Source organism: Channa argus, chromosome 22 (genome assembly GCF_033026475.1).
Source record: "Channa argus isolate prfri chromosome 22, Channa argus male v1.0, whole genome shotgun sequence".
NCBI classification, from domain to species: domain Eukaryota; kingdom Metazoa; phylum Chordata; class Actinopteri; order Anabantiformes; family Channidae; genus Channa; species Channa argus.
In genome coordinates, this window is record NC_090218.1 from 5,486,732 (window position 1) to 5,507,500 (window position 20,769).

At 40.9% G+C, this 20,769-nt stretch overlaps 1 protein-coding gene across 9 annotated transcripts in view; it reads right to left on the reverse strand.

The window, feature by feature from the left end:
• Positions 1–20,769, reverse strand: part of dclk1a (doublecortin-like kinase 1a) — a 44,797-nt gene that overhangs the window by 2,461 nt on the left and 21,567 nt on the right. For 2 of the 9 annotated variants that reach the window (XM_067492204.1, XM_067492202.1), the window contains 11 exons: positions 13,359–13,453; positions 6,493–6,574; positions 5,472–5,644; positions 4,927–5,046; positions 3,294–3,440; positions 1,899–2,032; positions 1,594–1,671; positions 1,316–1,412; positions 1,103–1,183; positions 893–1,006; positions 667–740 (listed from right to left, as the gene is read on the reverse strand). In XM_067492204.1, the coding sequence (XP_067348305.1) occupies positions 667–740; positions 893–1,006; positions 1,103–1,183; positions 1,316–1,412; positions 1,594–1,671; positions 1,899–2,032; positions 3,294–3,440; positions 4,927–5,046; positions 5,472–5,644; positions 6,493–6,574; positions 13,359–13,453 (1,195 nt within the window). Of the gene's footprint in view, positions 1–666; positions 741–892; positions 1,007–1,102; positions 1,184–1,315; positions 1,413–1,593; positions 1,672–1,898; positions 2,033–3,293; positions 3,441–4,926; positions 5,047–5,471; positions 5,645–6,492; positions 6,575–7,713; positions 13,272–13,358; positions 13,454–14,738; positions 14,908–20,769 lie in introns of those variants that run through there. The other 7 variants (XM_067492206.1, XM_067492203.1, XR_010912115.1 and 4 more) reach the window with 7 other exon arrangements.

Genomic DNA, 20,769 nt, shown 5'->3' on the forward strand with positions numbered 1-20,769 from the left:
ACAATTTTAATTAAATTCACCACTTTAATGTTTGATTTATTATCTCTTGTAATACTAGAGTAATACTGAAAGTCGTTGCATTTATTCATTTCTTCAGGTTTTTGTTCTGATATTGATTCCTCTTATCAGTGTCCACTATATCAAACACTGAATTACTTCATAACTTTAAATTACTATTGCCATGAACCTCTAGGTCCTCCATAAAAAGGGATAAAGTCACAAAACAGGAGCTGTGCAATAGAAGGTGAATAGCAAATCCTGGTATTAGCAGAAGCAGTCAGGTAGTGAGCAGCACATCTAGCAAACTTCACTGAAATTTGTTGAGACAAGCGAGGGAACAGGGTTATTTCTTTGAAAAGGCAGAAATCCAGGAGACACTGATATACTGTGACAGGACACAGAGGACAACACTAACACAGATACTGTATAAAATCTGTGTTTACAGGGAGTAAGCCGTAAAATAAAGGAAGCAAAAAGCAAAGCACAAGAACCACAGAGCAGCAAAAACATAAAGCTGTCAAATCAACACAGCAGCAGCCAGTCAACAAGGCGACACGCAGAGGGGGAGGGAGGCATCAATTTCAAAGACACGATTTTAGTTTGCTTTGATTTCTTGCTGGTTTGTGACCATCTACACAGCTGCATGTCTTTGTAAACCTGGCGTACCTTATCCAGTACATGGCCGGGTGCTGGTAGAAATCCAACGACCCAGATCTCTGCATAGAAAAGCTGTCATCCAACTGAAAACAAAGAGAAACCGGTATAATCAATCTAAACACCACGTTCAGCTGATCCTCCATAAAGACACAACCCTTAGTCAGAAAAGCCTCTTTATAAGCCAAACTTAGTGTTACAGCTACAGTTTTAGATCAAGCAAAGAAGCAGGACTTACAGAAATGACTGACACTCCTGCAGTGGTATCGTTGCCCTTCGGACTAGTGTTGAAGTGCTTCTTTATCTTGCCTGCTACTGATAACTGATGATCATTCTCACATAAGCCCTCATCCTATATGGAGCAAGGGAGAAGGGGGCTTTGTGAGGGAAAATATTATAACTGAATAGATGCTATGGGCAAAAGAAACTCTTTGAACATGGTACTTACAGTTACCCAAGGGTGCTCTAGCACCTGGAGGGCAGTGTATCTCTGATCCACCTCCACCTCCAGCATGAATCGGATCAACTCCTGCAGCAGAAAGCAAACAATGTTTTTTTTTTATCTTTATTCCCTCCATAAAAAAAGTGAATTTCCTCTAGTGTGTGGTTCGGCTGACAATGCACACAACCCGATGATGCCCACACAGACATAGACATTCACCTTGGCTGTCTCTGACACATTGTCCCAGTAGGGTAGAGGAAATTCTAGTTGTCCCATCAGTATCTGATCAAACAGCACTTCTTGATCATCACTGCTCCTGCAAAGAAAACATTTCTACATAAATGCGTGTCCAAAAAAAAAAAAAAAGAAAACACTGCTCATTGTTAGCGACCAGTAGGGGGACTCATACACATTACTCCATATGCACCATTGTTCCAAGAATGACATTAGATCCAGAAAAAAAGTGAAATCATGTGAATTTATTGTTGATAGCTCACCCTCGAAAGGGTGGAAAGCCACACAGCAGGATGTAGGTGATGACTCCGGCTGCCCAGATGTCCACCTTAAGGCCATATCTGTGCAAAAACAAAGAAATTATGTTTCCAAGCCAATGGTAGAGGCTGAGAGTGCAAAAAGAAAGATTATTGTAAACATGAATTCCTTTTAAGATGAAAATCTTAAAATACAAGAAGCACTTCTAAAGTAACCAGTAACCTAACTGCATTAAGACATGACTGACATATTGGATCTAAAATTCAGAATTAGATTTCCAGTTGTATCTCAACTCTGCAGATGGTCTTACCCTGTTTCTGCGATAATTTCTGGTGCTACATATGTTGGCGTCCCACAGACAGTGTAGAGAGGTCCATCCACAACAGTTGCCAAACCAAAGTCTCCCAGTTTCAGGCTTTTGCTGCCATCTGCATGCTCATACACCTAAACCCACAGAAAGGACACATGATACATGCTGCTGAAGGTGCTGTGCGGACTGTGCAGCTCAACAACTCATTTTTCTGCAGCTGCATAGGGACTGAGACCATTGTGACTCTTGCTGCACTGGGGCGTGTAAGAGTGTGAGAAAAATAGAACTCAGCTTTTCATTATCAGTGTCCCCAGGTCAAAGCCATGTGGGTATTTGAGAGATGACAGCATGCACTGTACTCTGTAGTCTCAAAAGTGAAGTAGTTTAATGTATACAGTGCTTGTTTAAGGTTTGCGTGTGTCTCTATCTATAAATATCTCTAACTGGTTAAATTAGTATATGCATGTGAAGGGGCTTGGCTTTAGTAAAAATCCTAGTGACATTTATCAGCCAACGCTGATCATCGTTATGGTTTTACAACATGTAAATTTGCCCTTTTGCTTCACTTTCAAGGACGGCATCAGTGGTGGAGATGTTGAGAGACTGTACTGGTGGAGACTGCACTCTATTTTGAAAGCTGATGTTTTATCTGCTGTTGAACTGACAAGTGACTGCATTTGTAGTAATAGGGCTAGGCTAAATAATATAATTATAACATTTACCAGCTGGAGACCCAGATATTTTGGTGGCAAACAACATGGAGCAAAAAGATGAAAATGTAGATATTTTGCCCACCTGCCAGAAATGCTTTACGCTAAATCTCCATGACCTTAAACAATGAAGTAAGAGCTGACTGTTGTGAAGCTAACTGACAAGCAGCCAGCCCTCAAAGGTGCAGTATTTCTTTCCTGGTTGCCCACTCAACCTCAGCATTTGTTATTCAACTGAAATCTTTGGAAAGGAGAAAAAGGTGAGGCATGGCGGCGTAAAGCTAAGAAAAGAAGCTCACTAGAACGGCACGGAACGTGGCAACAAATGCAACTCAATTAACATTTCTAAAGATGCCTGCAGGTAAAAAAAAGTCCTGCCCTGGTCTGGTCCTGTGTCACCGGGCAGTCAAAGGGGTGAACAACAATGTGAGAAGAATATGAAGATGTGGACAGAGGGAAGATGGGAGGGTGGAAAGAAACAAAAGAGGGAGGCTAGAGAAGGAGTGTGCAGGAGGTATGAGGGCAGCAGGGATGAGTCATCTCTGCTCTGTGAGAGTCCTCAGTGAGTGATTGTTCATTCAGAAAAAGATGGAGAAAGAGAGAGAGAGAGAAAAAAAGAGGGAGGCCATGATGCGGCAAGTTATATGACCATGTGTACGGTACAGAACCAACTCTATGAACTCACCAGCAGGTTTTCTGGTTTGATGTCTCTGTGCACGATGTTGAGGCTGTGGAGGTATTTGATGGCGTTAGCGAGATTGTAGAGCATCCCACTGGCGTCTCTCTCTGTGTATCTGTTGGCAGAGGTGATGGCATCGAACAGATCTCCCCCCTGTGGATGAATTGTGATGGATGGTTGTGAACATTAGAGCCACTTTTCACAGGAGTTTTTTTTTTTCAAACCCAGAATGACAAGATTCATTTCTGCATCTTCACAGTTGCTCAACTTTTCTGCTGAAAAGAGTTTTTGGCTAAAAAGTGGATTTAGCAGTGGCTGTTTCTGTCTGCTCAGCAGCTCGAAGGGTAAACTGTATCCTCAGTTCTCATCTTGGTCGAAACATCTCATCCCTCTTTATGTCCTTATCATTTTTTTCCCTTTAACTCACCATTCCCACTTTTCTCTCTTCTGCTTTTTCTGTGTATCTCTAAGTTTTTCATATTTTTCTCACTGTCTGGATCTCAAACCCTCCCCTCTCTCTCGCTCTTATCCTCTTATGTCTCTCTCTCCCTGAGTGTACTAAGTGGAACAGAGGCTTAAAATAGGGCCGAACCTCTCTCTGTCTCCCTGCACAGGAACACTGTCAGCATCTGACCCGCACGGCAACAGTTATTTAAATAGGAGAACCGTCAAATGCCACAGCTCAGACGCTAACCGAATGATGTGCACTTCAGTATCTTGATTATGCAAACAAAAGCGGACACACAGACCTGGCATGAATGCAATAAGAAGAAATAATAAAAATACGTAGCAGTAATCTGATGTGCATCTATGATGTTGGGTAATGGTGATTCTGGATGGGTCAAGGGCTCTGTACAATTCAGCTTTTCTACATCGTATGTGAAAACCTGTTCCTCTGCAGGCAGCACTTTGCTATGCTGAAACGGGAAATGGCCCTCGCAAAGTACTTAATTGTTTGAAATATCAGCGTATGAAAATTACATTTTCATTTAATTAAAACTGAGAAACTGCCCAAAAACAGCAGCCAACAAAAAAAGGACACCAAACTATGTGCTGCCATACTCTTGGCGGCATTTCCCTCGCTGCTCTTAGCCTTTCCCTCCCCTTCCAATGCTTCCATCTGTCTCTCTCCCTTCTCTCAGTCCCTGTCATTTTGCAGTGACTCTTTCCACCTCATTCATTCACAGCCTCGTCTCGATCCTCCTACTTTGGACAAGTACACACATTTCTCCCACAGATTGCCTCTCATCTATATTCTGTAGTACTCCACACCACAACACGAACAGATGGATCACATTCCTGGCTCCTGAATTATGCACAAACATTTCTTGACTGAGAGAGCAAGAGAGAATGAAAAATGTGAACACACGAGCGCTCCAGGCCATAGACCAATTCTCTCAATCTCGCACTGTTTGACTGGTTAGAATTCATCAGTTGCTTCAGCCGTTGAATGCTGTTGCTGTGTTTCTGTCACCAATTCTGCCTCTCTGCTGCCCTCAAATTGGAGATAATGATCACCATTATACAGCAGAGAGGAAACTGTTGATTTTATTATCTCAGTTTGGCAAAATTTCCCTATAACCAGACAAAATGATGCACAAACACATAAAAATAAACAAGTAAATATGTGACTACGCACCTTGACCAGCTCCATGACCAGGTAGAGCTCACTGTAAGTGTCGACCTCCTCTATGAGCAGGACAATATTGGGGTGTTTGACCCTGCGGAGTATGGCAACCTCGTTCTGGATCATGTGCTCCTGGAATGAAATTAAACTTAATTCACAGCAGAGTAAAACAAATGGATTAAAGCTGTATTAAACCTCTCTTGGTGTGATGAGTGTTGCCAGAAGCGCAGTCTGAAATCAACCCCCTCATTCATTTTAAAAAGAGCAGCCAAACATTAGAAGCCACTTAAAATTTAATGCACTCCATTACGACCTCAATAAGAGACATATTGCAGACTTATCACCTTCTGACAGTTTCAACTGAAAAACTTTGTAAAGGTAGTATTAATGTCAGAGCTGCTGCCATACAGGTGTACCTAATGAAGTGGCTAGTGAGTGTAAAACACAAAAAGTCTTACTAAATAAGTAACATTTGTGTCAAGAAACAGTATTTCTACCTAATTAGAATATTCTTACGCAGTAATTATTAGCTTTGGAAGTCATGGTTTGTAGTTTACCTTTCCTCTGCATTTGCCCTTGTTGATAATCTTCAGAGCATACTCCCGTCCTGTGGAGCGCTCCACACATTCCCGAACAACTGCAAAGTTCCCATCGCCTAACATACGCCCCACCTTGTAGCGGTCTGATATGTAGGACGGCACAGCTGGAACCTCATCGACTACAACCTCAGCTGTAGAGAAGAAACACACGTTTACGTTTTAAACTTTTTCAGTTCAGAGATCTGCACACTTTCTTTAGCCTAAAAGGATTCATTGTATTGGCTCTTTGCAGGCACCCAGGACATAGACAGCCTTAATAATGACCATAGCACAGGCTATGGCAATTAAGATTACTTCATACTGTATATATCTGAATATAAATAATTCTTCACTGGCAATAGGACTGATACAAATTTAATGAAGACAGTTTATAACACACATCTTTCTTATGGATTGTGAGACTTTATTTTATTTAAATTAAGCGTCGAAGCCAGTGAGGTCTTTAGTTACATTTGACATTTGGCTCTCCGAGGCTCTGCACAGTGCTCTGTGAGCGGTAATCAGTAATAAAGTTGGGAAATGGAAAAATATATGAGAAACCAATGGGTTAATCAAAATGCAAATACATGCAATCAACGTTCAATTAAATATTAATGCAAGAATTAATTTATTTCATTTGAGAAACTTCTCTGGGTACTCTATAAGTGAATATCTTCAAAGATGAAAATGCCAGATGATATTAAAGTCATCTTAAAGACACATAGATAGTTTGCCAAATAACAAAATGTACAGGAACTTCGCTGTTTGTGGTGTTACAAAGTTTTATGGAGTCAGATGAGGTAACGAAAGTCACCAGAGGAGGGGAAAGGTGCGAGAACATAATGTACAAATCTGAATAACACAGAGATGGGAGAGACGGGTGGGAGAGATGAATTCAAAGGTCAATAACATGATTCAGACATGCATGATATTTGCAAGTACATCGGCTTTGCCCACAAACAAGCCATTTGGACATTCTTGTTACATTCATTTTCCTCACCTTCTTTAACAACTCCTTCAGCATCTTCCAGTGAGCTGGCCACTTTACGGGAAGACAGAGACGTGGAAGAACAGTGGGACCCCTGGAGTGAGAGGGATAGGCAGGAAGCAGGATAACAGGATGGGGAAAAACAGGAGATAATTATTTCATTATCTGTACTGTTACTGAAAATAGTTCGGAATCTGCTTCCTGCTCACAAAATATAATCAAACAGACCCTTCTTCTGCAGTCTCAGCTAAAGCAAATACACACATCCAAAAATAGACAATGGGACTCTGTGCAACTTGTCTCATCCTCACAACAGCTTTAAGTCAGTTTGTATGTTTGCATGTCTGTTTGTTGTACTTTGCTGTCCTGGGTTGTGTACACACCTGCTAATGAAAACTGCTTTACTTAAGCCAGTGAGCTGAATATAGTAAACCAGCTGGACACATTGTACAGACGAGTGCATCCCAATAAGCTAATTTTCCATTCACACAACTTTAAGAAATCCCTTTCTAATTCCATGTTCCCTTCACTCCTCATTATTGCCTTTAACAATACATACAAATACAGGTTTCGGTGACATTAATAAATGTGGGTGAATACTGCCTTTTATCTGGTTGGTAAGCAGGAGGTCATTAGGGGGGAAGCTACTGGTGAGATGCAGCATCTAAAGACAAAAACTCATTACAACCTCCACCTCGTAACCTTCTGTCTGGTTGTCATGGAAGCAACGAGGATGGGGAGCGAGAATCTAGTCCGGACTGTAAATGAGAATCTACCCTACTTTCTTCCAAAACTGGTTGCTGGCTTCACATTTCTATTTCATTTGGAGGAAGCAATGATCTTTGGAGTTTGGAGGTTTAGTACTCTACAAAATTCCAAAGATGCAGCTGGCAAATGTAGTAATAGAGTCTGACAGTGTCACAATTGGTCTAAAAATTAAACTGGCAAAGGTAAATCATTAACAATTGCAGTTTGCACTGTAAGGGCTCTGCACTCTGCGTATCATGCATGAGCTACTGTCTGTGGGCAACTGGAAAATGCTACATTTTTCTTTTACCTATCATTTTAGTGACATGTTTTTGAAGCACTCTCATGATGATTTCATACAACATAATTCTCAAATCAATCAGCCCAGACTCTTTAGAGGAGATGAGATCTAAAAGCCACTGCTGAATTAATGGATGTTGGGCATTGTTGTGATAATATCCCAGCGATGAAAACAGTGAAAACAGGGCGACATGCAAAAGAAGGCCAAATGTCACAAAACAAAGCTTCTGTTGAAACTGTGTCAGAATAAACCACATATCGTGCTTCCAGTTTCACAAAGTAAATTTTAAACAGTAGTGCAGATTGATGTTAATGTTTACCGGAAACTCATCTTGGTCAAAGTATTTTTCTTATGTGATTTTTATTGTTGTCATAAACCTGTTTATTTCTTGTCAGACTGTGATACTACCCGGAGATTTCACAGCCAAAAAGGCAAACCATCGTAATGACTTGAATCTGAAAACTATTTACAGCAGCGAGGCGCCCTATATCCCTGCCCAAATAACTGTCAGCTCTTTTTCTCATCTTTACTGCTGTGACCTGGAAGACAACCAGGTGATTGTAGCTGTGAGTCAGGCTGAATTTGGTTATGTAATGTTGTTTTTGACTGGGCACTCATCCCGGAACAAGAAAACCCACTTAATACCCATAAAGCCAATGACCCTCCTGTGCTTTATTTCCAAAACATCCTCCTCCTGGTCTTTTATTTTCTCATCCTGTCTATTTACTTCTCTTGTGCCCTTATCTCACATCCAGCCCTGTCGTCCACTGGCTTTCTCATTTTGAACTATCTCCCTCTCTTCCTGCCACTGAGGGAAACAAAATACTGTTGCTATGGAAACTGCTCACAGAGAAGGAGAGAGGCAGCTTATGAGACTTCCAGTGTGGAGCCAGAAGCCTATATATGGCCATTTCCTGTCTGCAGGCTGGTGGGGAGGTGAGTTCAACCTTCTATGAACATTGTGTCTCGTTCCTGTGTGAAGAACTACGAGACAGATGGAGTGACAGACACAGAAAGGAGGAGACTGAGAAACTGAGAGAGAGAGATCGAAAATGGAAACGAAGAGACAGGATGAAAGACGTATGGAGTCTGGTTGATATTGATCATTAAATTTGCCAGAAAGTGTCTTGTTATTGTTAGCCATCCAGCTTTCTCCCTGTTGCACAATACGACATCCACTATTCCTAGCTCTACATCTCTAGACTTTTGCTCTATGACTTTGGCTATGACTCACACCACTAAAAAACACACCGACAAACCTCTTACATCATGGCTGGAGCCACAAAACCAACAAGGGCAACAGTCAGCTACCGCATACTGATCAGGGTCCAAGTAGGAATTAAACAGGATGTTCCAGATTGACCTTAAATGTGGAGCATCGCACGTGTAGCAGTGGGAACGATGATGCCTGAAAAGGAAGTCTGCCAACTGTAGAATTCAGAATTAAAAATGCACCACACATTTACATAACCAACTTGACCGTAATGCCAGCCTTGTTCTCAGTGTCCCCGTCTGACTGATTACAACATACATCCTAAAGCCATCGTTGTCTGTGTCCCTTCAGCTGGGTGAGCCAAACCTCTCCTCCAGCTGCATTTCTTGTCACTGTCACACAATAATCAGGATTTGTTGTTTTTTCCTTCAGTGGAAGGAATCTAATATGATTTGACATAAATAGGGTACTTTGTTTTGTCTAAAGTTCCTACTCTGTCTCTCATAAGAACCCAAGGTACAGGAGATAATATTTCTTGGCTCTTATTTTAGTGTCTAGACGGACAGGAAACATAATCCATTTGACTCTCTCCTGAAGAGCTGAACACTAGTTTGGGGAATTGCGTCTTTCTGGTCTGCCAGTTGGAAACAAGAGTGTTTTCTAACCACAAGGAATGTGATTAAATGGTTCAGAGAAAATTTTTAAAAAATGGGGGTAGGGAGACTTGGCCACCCCAAATGACAGGAAACAATCCAGAACATAGGCAACGGGACATTAGAAATGAAGATGAAGATGACATGTATTGTTATATCTGCTCTGAAGTGGGTTTAACAGAGGAACCCTGCTAATAAACATACATGAAGATGACTTTCAACATGACCATCACCCACCACTTACTGAAAATGATATCTGTTTGTTTTTGTATGAGATTAAGATGATGAACAGCTGTTCAGCACCACTGATGAGGAAAATAAGAGAAAACACAAAATGAAAATGAAATGACAATTAATTTAATGACATCAACAATTGAAATGAGTACATTAAACAAAGAAAATAAAATGAGCCAAGAAGAACTGGCAGCCGCTCATGAGAAAATCAGGATATATAGATGACTAGATTGTCAAACACGATTTGTCACAGACTATTTTTATATGTACATATCTTTTCATGCAAATGGAAAATAAATAAAAGCCCTCTGCAAAGTTTGGTGCCATTGATTATTTCATATAAAGATTTAAGCCTGGTTAGAACCACATGTGAACAATTCGAGAAATGAAATGTTTTGTGGCGATTGAATTTTTCTCACGTGCGGCAGCCAGACCTTTTGGTAGTCCCAGAAACACAATGAAACAACAATCTAACAACAACAACACAACATGAAATGTAAAATATAATACAGCCAAAAAACAAATACAATCCTTACAACGCACATGAAGAGACAATAATTCATAGCTCATAATACGCATGCTCTCCTTCAGTCTTCTCTGACACACACAGACACACATATTCTTTCTCTCTTACACACACACACACAATGAATCACCCAACACAAAATATGGACAATAAGAGATGGAGCATGCAATTCAATGGATTATAGACATGAATGAGTCAATGGTGAGAGGAGGATGTAGGTGACATACTCCAGCTAACAATTAGCACTTTCGTTCTCTCGTACACTCATACACACAGCTGTATCACAGCTGATGTGGTGTCATCATAGACCTTTGTTGGGTTAATACTACACTGTTTCTTCTTTTTTAATGATTAATTTCACTAAACGTGTTTTTCACATCCAATGCTGAAAACAGACCGGGACATCTGTATGTGCTTTAGGGCAGATATTGACAGGATATTGACAACATTCCGGGTGTGTGTCTGCGTGGATGCATATGTCTGTAAGTTGCACATAAAATCTTAAACTCAGTATGAATATGGAAAGCTATTAAGCCGGAGTGTTACTGAGCGGCCTTGTGTCCAAATTCATTGTGGACGTATGCACATCTATGTGCCTGCAGCTATGTATGTGTGAAATCAAAAGGAAAAAAGCCATGTCTGTATACTCCGCTGAGGAAAATAGGTTGGGATGGTTTGAGCTGTGTGAGCAACCTACTTCAGGCAGCAAAGTGCCTCTAAGTGTTTAAATGCAGGGTCCAGAGAGGTGAACTGTTTTAATGCAATACTCATAGTAGGTCTCTGTGGCTATGTAGCTGCTAAGAAAATAGATTTATGGGAGCTTTCAAAACTGTATTAGCTGATATTTCAAAAAGCCTCAGATGTTCAGGTTTCATGTAAGGGAGAAGAGTTATATCCGAGTCATTGTTTGCTTTAAATAAATTATGCATTTTAAGGTATAAAAGGTGATGAAGGTCCTCTCTTATGACTGAAAGTACAACAGTAACCACGTGTGTGTGTGTTTGTGTGTGTGTATGTGTGGTCGACATTTATGATTACTCATGCATGTTGACACAAAGGGAAAGAAAATGTCAGAATTCGGTGCCAACTTCTCAAAGAAGCTTAGAGTTCCTCTCCAAGGGAAAGGATGGAGCATAATCATTTCTCCCTGCGAAGTTAATACCCTTTCATATGGCGATGTGAGAGGAGGATGGGTGGTGGTACAGTATGTGAAAATGGGTGGGGGATAAAGTGAGAAGGAAATTAGAAACTGTCAGGGAGGGAGAGGACAGAGGGAGACTCACTAACAGGGAGGATAGAAAAAGCAAGAGGTGGATGAGAGAATCACATTGTAATATGGCTGAAGAGTGTGAAGCAGCAGAGCAGAGAGTAGAGATAATGGGCTGCGAGGCTTCTCCCTTCCTTCCAGCCAAGCTATTACAGGTTTAGTATAGAGTGTCAGCAGATATAAAGCCTGGGATAATCTCTGGTAAAAAAAAAAAAAAAAAAATACACACTCAGTTTGTGCTGCGTAAAACTAAAATTTAAGCACTGAGGTCGGAATTGCAATCTCAAGCTAATTTGCGATGGCTAATGTCTAATGAGAATAGAATCGAAGTAACAAAAAAACAAAAACAATGCAAAGCAACCTTTTTTCCTCACTTTATTTGGTTTGCCCTCCTTCACCTTGTTAACCCGGACTTTTAAAGATTTTAATCTGAAAACAAGGAAATTAATTGGGAAAAAGAACAGAGCAGCAGAAACTGAGCAGTGTAATTGTCTGAACAAACGGCCCCACTTTAATTCACCCTGAAGGAACCGGACAGAAAGAAATTAGGGGTGAGGGGTGTGCCGACACACTTCCATTTACAGATGACCTCAGTAGCTACAACCCAAATGAGACCTGTTCCTGTCGCCCCTGCTGACCCTCACACAAAGTCAACATAACCTCATTACTGATGGATTCCGAAGCACAAGGGTTTAAGTAAGTGCATAAGTAATTTACAACCACTCAAATTCCTTTGTGTCCTCCATGCAGACTCCAACCATATTCTTGAATCTCTTCCCTAAAAACAGCTTTGTGGTTAGATGCACCCCTGATGTGAGGTAAGGAGAGTGGTACATACATGTAGCTAGGGTTTCAGGGAGTGTTTTTGAGAAAGACACAAGACACGTGCAGGTGCACATTCACAAATACCGCCGTGTCGGAATATGAATGTGAGTTAGATGAACTGAATGTGTAGATATTTGTTTATGATGGAGACGGAAATAAATCAGAAGCAGGCTTAGGAGCTCCAGCAAATTAAAGAGCTGCTCTGAAGAAACAGGGTCTGATTAGGATTGAAGCTGATATTAAAAGCTCACCATCATCGCTGTGAAGAACTGGATTAACAAATACTTTGATCTTGAACATGCACGCACGCACACACACAAACACACCACCCTTCATGTGAACCCATCCTCTCTTAATGTGGAATTTAAGATTTTCCGTTTGAGTTGCACGCTCCAGCCCTGCAAAGCAGTATTTTCTCTGTCTGCAGTAACTAGAGGGTTTACAGTCTGTTAACATTTGAACAAAACATGGCTGAAATAATCAAATCTGCTATTATAAAATGTGTTACTACATATCTAACAAAAACAGACATGTACCAAATGACATGACTTGATTAAAAAAGGTCCTTGATCAGCAGTGAGCACTGACTGGGCTTTTCTTACGCTCACATGATGTACTTGCACTGCTCTGTGGCTAATGGGATAAAAAACCATTTTGCAGAATAAAAACAGGCTAGAAGATTTGAGCAGGCTGCTCAAAAAGCCAATGATCAGTCTCATCTTTCGATCAGAAATTGCACAAATTACTGACTAACAGATCGGCAATGGTCAGCATATGTGGGAACATGACAGAATATCACAATGACAGAAGGACTTGCACTTGGAAACTATTAACACTGGATGAAAGTTGAGGATCCTAACATGAGCCTGTCATTCTCAGAATCCCAGAGCAGCACTGCATGAGGTCAAAGGCCAACACCCACCCACTTCTGAGACACTAAAGATGTTGGGATGTAGTGGATTCTTCGTATTCTAGGAACTTTAAGATGTAGTCGGCCTATGCTCAGACACGGCTTTGTCCTTTTCCTGAGAATGTAGAAGGAATGTGTTATCGATTGAGTGTCACTAGATGTTAAGTTTGTATGTGTGTGTGTGTGTGTGTTCTCGTCTTACCCGGCGTCGGCTGAGGCTACCCGGGCTGGTCGGGGAGGGGCTGGGAGATTTTCCCGAATGAGGAGTGGACAGCTGACTGGCCGGTGTCCCATTTACTGGAGGGAGGAAATGGAGCAGGGGGGGGAAGGGGGGGGAGAGAAGGATGAGACCGGGAAGGATACTTTGAAATAAATTATGCTTTAAATGTAAATTCATATTCTCTACAAAACTTATATCTCCGAGTGTCTTGGAGCAGCCAACTCTTACGCCCTCAACATTTATCCATTCACAACAATGAGGCAGAGGAGGAGGAGGAGGAAGTGAAGTCCACACTGCTCTTTTTTTTTTTTTTTTTACTTTAGCCAACATACAAATCTACTGCTCCAAATCTCCCCGATCAAGCTACTTACACCTTGACCTTTAAACATATGTGCATGTAACAATAGCAGCATGTTCCAGGCTCTAAGTGCATGGCTGTAAGTCAACATACAACACCAGGCTGTCCTCATTCTCAACCTGATCCTCTGTTACGTGCAATCGTAACCTTAGCTCGGTCTACTTTCCCAGCTGCAGCTCAGCACAAAAGCCCGCAGCATCACCTCATTAAACAAGAACACTGCATTAATCCATGCTCAACTCCAATCCTGTGTCTAGTCAAGCAAAAGCCTTATTCAGAGAAGCCTAACAGCATCATTAAAAACATGAGGCTGTTTTTCATCTGACTTAAAATGTGGGTTATTGTCTCTTGGCAACAAGACACTGCTTCAACCTTGCCTCAACAGAAGTACAGGTCTGTGAACCTGCAGTAATTGGACAGACTGAACACACTCCTCACTTTTTCCCTCTTTTTGGTTGGAGCTTTCTGGTGCCGGAATTTGACGGTTTTCAGACGCATAAGTACAATTTGTATTTGACGACGTGAGACCTGGGTGAGCAAAGCGGTTCCAACCTTTACTGTGTTTGCCTCCTGCTGAGATCACACAACTTTATGAATCATTCAAGAGAAAGAAGACAGAGCAGATTAAAATAGCTCCGCTGGACATGACATTACACAGGCTGCGTGTGTTCCCAGACGTGCGGTAAAAAGTGAAATAAGACGAAAAGCTATAGTTGTAGCTTTTCCTGGACATCTTCATTGATGAAATTCAGCATCGGCGTTACGCACAGGAGCCGTGCTCCTCCCAGTTATACAACGATGGGCAAAACATTAACAGCCATTTCTCGGTGGTGTAATAACGCAAAATCGCACCGCTTTGCAAAGGTCTTCAAATTCGCGAACGAAAAAAAAAAAGAAGAAAAAGCTTAAATCCACATAATATATGATCCGTGCAGGAACGCGTTGAGTTTACGACCGCCGATTAAAATAAAAGCCGAATAAAAATATCTCTTATAGGTTCCTACCTTCCACTTCCAGCATGATGAAAAACACAGTGATAATCCAAAGCGGGTTAAAGAGAAGAACAAGAACAGCACCCTCTGGAAAGCGCTCCGTCCCAGTGTGATAGTAAACTGAGGTGAATGGGAGAGAGCGAGCAGTTCTGTACTACACGGGGAGGCGGGCAGGCGGCTTGCGCAACCTCTGACGCGCACAGGAGACTGAGGCTGCGAGAGAGGGAGGGAGGCAGAAGGGTGGAAGTAACACATTTATATAATTCATTTAAATTAATTCTGATATTTTGGCGGTGGCTTTTTTCGTTTCCACCCCAATAATTTTTAACTTAAAAGAGATGAATACAGATAGAAATACAGGATGGTGTGATGGATCTAGAGGTAGACAGGGACTGACTCTGTCCTACATCGATTTTGCGGGCTCTGTTGCTCCTTGTCCAAACATCCTCAAGACAAATTAGTGTTGATTTTTTCTATCATTTGGGGTGAAATTTCACCCGAAGCAAATTTAATAAGAGCGACATGTTGTACATATCAGGAAATGTCTTATTCCTGCAGTTAACGGGTGGTGTTTCAAGCTGTACAATCATGTTGATCCTACATGTATAAGGAATGAGTGGTTAGCTCCTCCTGTCCATATGTCCAAGCTATACAAGACAGTGAACTTCAGCTGGCTCTCCATGTGTGTCTGTGCCACTTCGAATTCAACATTCACACGCAGAAGCGGCCAGCAGTCAATGTGAAAAACGTCTTGTGTGACTTCCTGTCAGCTCGGCTTCAGATGTGGCAGGACATATTATGATATTCATTTTCAACAACCAAAAAAGATGTGTTTTGTGGTATCAAAGTGAAGGGGTGTATCTGGCTCCTTTAACATTTTTTAGGCATTAGCGGAGGTCTATGGCACAGAGGAATCAGCTCATCCAGGTTCCAGAGTGAAAGACTTGTCAATAGAGGCAAACTGTTGGTTTGAGGGTTATTAAAATATAAGGCTAATTCAAAAAGTGACGAAATTTGTGTGAGAACCCCATCTCATCACACAGTCACACATTTATGATGCTTTAAAAGACATACGAATGAAACAGGGTGTAAAGGTCAAGAGCCTAAGAACTGATGATGTTGTACAGATTGTAAAAATAACTGAGGCTAATTTGTGATGTGGGCATTAGGAACAGGTATTGTGATGCTGTTGCATGAACACAAAAATCCCTGCTGGTAAATTTTAATCTAAATAGTAATACTGCCTTAGCCATGATTTGATCTTTCTTGCAGCATGTTGTTTGGTTTTCTCTCTGTAATTCATGACACCCTCTGTGCTCATCTGGTTTCAGAAAGTACATTTACAGTCATCCCAAGATGGTTTTTAAAGAGCGAGACAAGTGTTGAAGGCTGCAGACATCATGAGATCACAGTTCACAAAGTGTCACAGTCAGCCACTGATCCTCTGGAGACATACTGGATTTATTTCGGGTTTAGTTACTTACACCTTTTACCATTAACGCTCTCCCATCGTACAGGGCTTGCTCGCGACAAAGAGGAAGGTGAGACCCTCAAGTATCAGAGTGATGCTCGCTGACAGCATCTGTTAATTTTAGATGACATGAGGCATCAGAGGAGGGCAGAGAGACAGATGGCGAGAAACTATGTACGAGTGCAAATTGTTTTATCACATTATTTTGGGTCTGTGTGTATAGACACTCAGTCGGGGTTGTGAGATCATCACAGAATGAAGCTTGAGCGATGACAGTGTTAGGCTGCCATGCAAGAACCAACCCACGCACACACACACACACACGCACACACACACACACACACACACACACAAAGCTGAGAGCACATAACAGTACATCAGATCCCACAGGAGTGAACCATAAATTTAACCAGATGTTATATTAATAAATGCAATATTTTAATTGTGTTTTGAGATTAAACCGATAAACTCATTAGCATGTGATGAATTAAAGTGTCACATTTTCAATCACTCTGATGCTCTTCATTGCTTCGAAATTAATAACGATGATAAAGACGTATGATTCATTGATGCCTGAGACCAACTGTGTGATTCACCTTCCCAACATACAACACGAGTCTCCGTGCTTTAATGTTTTTTCAGAAAGAGCAAGACAACAGAGGAAAATGCTATGCGTGCTGGGAACCAGCCTGATAAGCTGTTTGTTATTACTGACTTCCTGAATTGATTTGGTTTATTTCTCAGAAGGATAATGTTAGATAACGCACTGGATGAGACTATTTGTTTTGTCTACTCTGACATAGCAATAAAACTGACTGCACAGGTTCACAATCATGTTCATTACAGCATCAGTGGGTTTTCAGATTAATGCTCACATTCTCCTTTATCACTGTTTTACTTCATTTTACATCTTTTTCTCTCAGTTTCAGAAATATATTTAATCCTTTTCATGATAATTTTACACAATAAATTACATCCTATCTATAAATTTAGTGGACAGATAGGATAAATGGTGACTTTAAAGCAAAACTTCTAATTGTCTTCTTTGTTTTGTGTTAGATGCCCTCTTGCTCTCTCATTTCTCTTTCACTATGCCAGATATAATTCACACTCCACATCTTCTCAGCGCAGCTCCTTTCAGTCCAGATCATTTGATGTGATAAAGAATTTTATTAACACCTGTTTTGGCAGAACAGGAAAAGAGTATGAGATTTGTGAGGTTACTTTCAGGGCACCTCAAGCCTGTTAGTAAGGGTTTAAAACTAACATGAACTTCTATGTGCTTTTTCCAAGTGTGGGTGAGACAAAACAAAACTCAACTAGCGTTGCCTTATTTCTGATCTGGTGTGCATACTTTTAATTACTTTGCCAAGACCTTAGATAACAAAGGTTTGAGTAGCCTATAGCTGCAATGAAATAATAGACAGATGCAGCAATAATGTTTTGTATAATTCATAAACTCTAAATGTATTATTCCGCTATGTTAATGAGCTAAATAAATATAGCTTGAGGTACATCGATCATGCTGCACTAGCTGCACATTAGCCAAGACTGCAATCAATTAAGGGGAATAGTATATTACTTTACTTTATTTGCAGAAGTTTAATATGTTGTCATTGTACTGCGTACTGCCAAATTAGACCACATTTATATGGAAGACATCTCCAACTGTAATTCCAACTGTAATTTCAGCCTCGAAGTCAGAAAGCTGAGCATATTCTAGCGAACTTAGAGGAAGAGAAGAATATAAAATGGATGTATGAAGGGGTGGTGTCAGCCATTGGTTTGTATTGGAAGTCTGTGACACGTCTTTCAAATAAGAAGTTCAGGGTGTTGCCTTTGCTCTGCCACTTTGCACCAACCAGTGTCTTACTGAAAACACCAGCCAGACTTCCCTCCTGTTGTCTACAAATAATAAATAATGAAACATTATGTTACACGCTGCCAAGTGATTTCAGCGACTTGGTAAACGTTGACGTTTAGATAATAGTAATTTGAGCTTAACCTCTACATAATCTGTAACAAGGCAACACAATTTCCCTATGGGATCAATAAAGTCTTTTAAATCTTGAATCTTGAAAACATATGTCATCAACTGCGTTAAGCATTGCACCTATTTATGTTCCTTAACTCCAGTTGGCCTCCTTTTCTACTGTCACTCGTGAACAAGACCTTAGGATACATAAATTGCTTCACTTTGGGCATCGATTCACTCCAAAGCTGAATGAAGTAATCCAAGCCTCAGGCTTGGAGCAGAGTCCCTTCACACTCCACTGTAAGCCACCACAGTGCATGCTGAAGGCCTGTGGTCGGATGAGGCCAGAAAAACCACATCGTCCATAAAAAGCAGAGAGCCAGAGGACATTTGCAAGCAGAATCTGGGATGAGGGAACACGACAACTGGAGATATGTGTTACTTCTTGCCAAGAATACAGACTCTCACTCATAGGGACTGGAGCCTGACCCTGCTCTGCCACCTGTCTGCACAGCTTGGTACAATTGAGTAATCTTATCAGCAATGGTTTGATTTCATATTGTAGATCCTGGCTGATTTGATACTGGTGACAGTTAATAGCTCTGGAAAAATCCAATTATTAAATTATATTTTGAAAATCAGATGATTTGATAAACATTTTCAGTCAGGATTTAGAGTTCATCACAGTACAGAAACAGCACTAGTAAAAGTCTCCAATGATCTTCTCCTCGCTTCAGATAATGGACTTGTGTCCGTACTCGTCTTACTAGACCTTAGTGCCGCATTTGACACCATTGACCACAACATTTTATTACAGAGACTAGAACATAGATTTGGGATTAAAGGAACCACATTACATTGGTTTAAATCTTATCTGTCAGACAGATTCCAACTTGTTCATGTTAATGATGACTCTTCTTTATGCACCAAAGTTAGCTATGGAGTTCCACAGGGCTCTGTGTTAGGACCAATACTTTTTAATCTGTACATGTCACCTTTAGGCAAAATTATTAGGAAACATTCCATAAACTTCCACTGCTATGCAGATGATACCCAGCTCTATTTATCTGTGAAACCAGAAGATACTAACCAATTAGTCAAACTTGAAGCATGTCTAAAAGACATAAAGACCTGGATGTCCTACAATTTCCTACTTCTAAATTCAGACAAAACTGAAATCATCCTCTTTGGGCCTAAAAACATGAGAAATATGCTGTCTAACAATATAGTTACTTTAGATGACATAACTTTGGCCTCCAGTACTGCGGTGAGGAACCTTGGAGTTATTTTTGACCAGGATTTGGCATTTACGTCACATATAAGACAAATCTCTAGAACAGCCTTCTTCCACCTACGGAACATTGCTAAAATTAGAAGCATCCTGTCTCAAAGTGATGCCGAAAAACTGGTCCATGCATTTGTTACTTCTAGGTTGGACTACTGTAATTCCCTACTTCTGGGGTGTCCTAATAACTCTCTAAAAAGCCTTCAATTAATCCAAAATGCTGCAGCAAGAGTGCTGACTGGATTAGGAAAGAGAGATCATATTTCACCTTCACTAGCTTCTCTTCATTGGCTTCCCATAAAATCTAGAATAGAGTTCAAAACCCTCCTCCTTACATACAAAGCTCTTAATGGTCAAGCTCCATCATATTTAAAAGATCTCATAGTTCTGTATCGCCCGATTAGACCACTTCGATCCCAAAATACAGGCCTACTTGTGGTTCCCAGAGTTTGCAAAAGTAGAATGGGAGGCAGAGCCTTTAGCTATCAAGCTCCTCTCCTGTGGAACCAGCTTCCAATCCAAATTCGGGGAGCAGACACCCTCTCTACTTTTAAGACTAGGCTTAAAACCTTCCTTTTTGATAAAGCTTATAGTTAAACTGCTCACTCAACCTGAACTAGCTTTTCTCTATACATTTACTTGTCACTACTGTATACCATTAATTCTATATCCTACAACCTGCACGATGCTTTGTTGTTGCTTTTTTGTTGTTTTGTTGTTGCTTTTCTTGTTGTTTTGTTGTTGCTTTTTGTTGCTGCTTTTTGTTGTTTTGTTGTTGCTTTTTTGTTGTTTTGTTGTTGCTTTTCGTTGTTGCTTTTCGTTGCTCTTTTCTTTTCTTTCTCCACTTTCCACTCACCCCAACCGGTCAAGGCAGATGGCCGCCCACCCTGAGCCTGGTTCTGCTGGAGGTTTCTCCCATTAAAGGGAGTTTTTCCTCTCCACTGTTGCCTAGGGCTTGCTCAAGGGGGATTTGTTGGGTTGCTTCTACATACTTGTGTAGTCTGGACTTTATTCTGTAAAGTGCCTTGAGATGACTTTGTTGTAAATTGGCGCTATATAAATAAAGTTGAATTGAATTGAATTGAAATTGAAAATATGGTCGGAATTCATTATTACTGTTGAGAATGGGCTTTAGGAAAGTCTTCTCGTGAACCCGTGAATGGGCACCTCCATAAGTCACATGGGACTTGCAGTGCCAGCTACTGGACAACAGGTCGTCAAGAACAGGGGACACGGTGTGCTTTTCAAGTGGAAAAAAATCTCCTGGCATAATATGGACTGAACATTAGACTAAAGACGTGGCAGAAACACC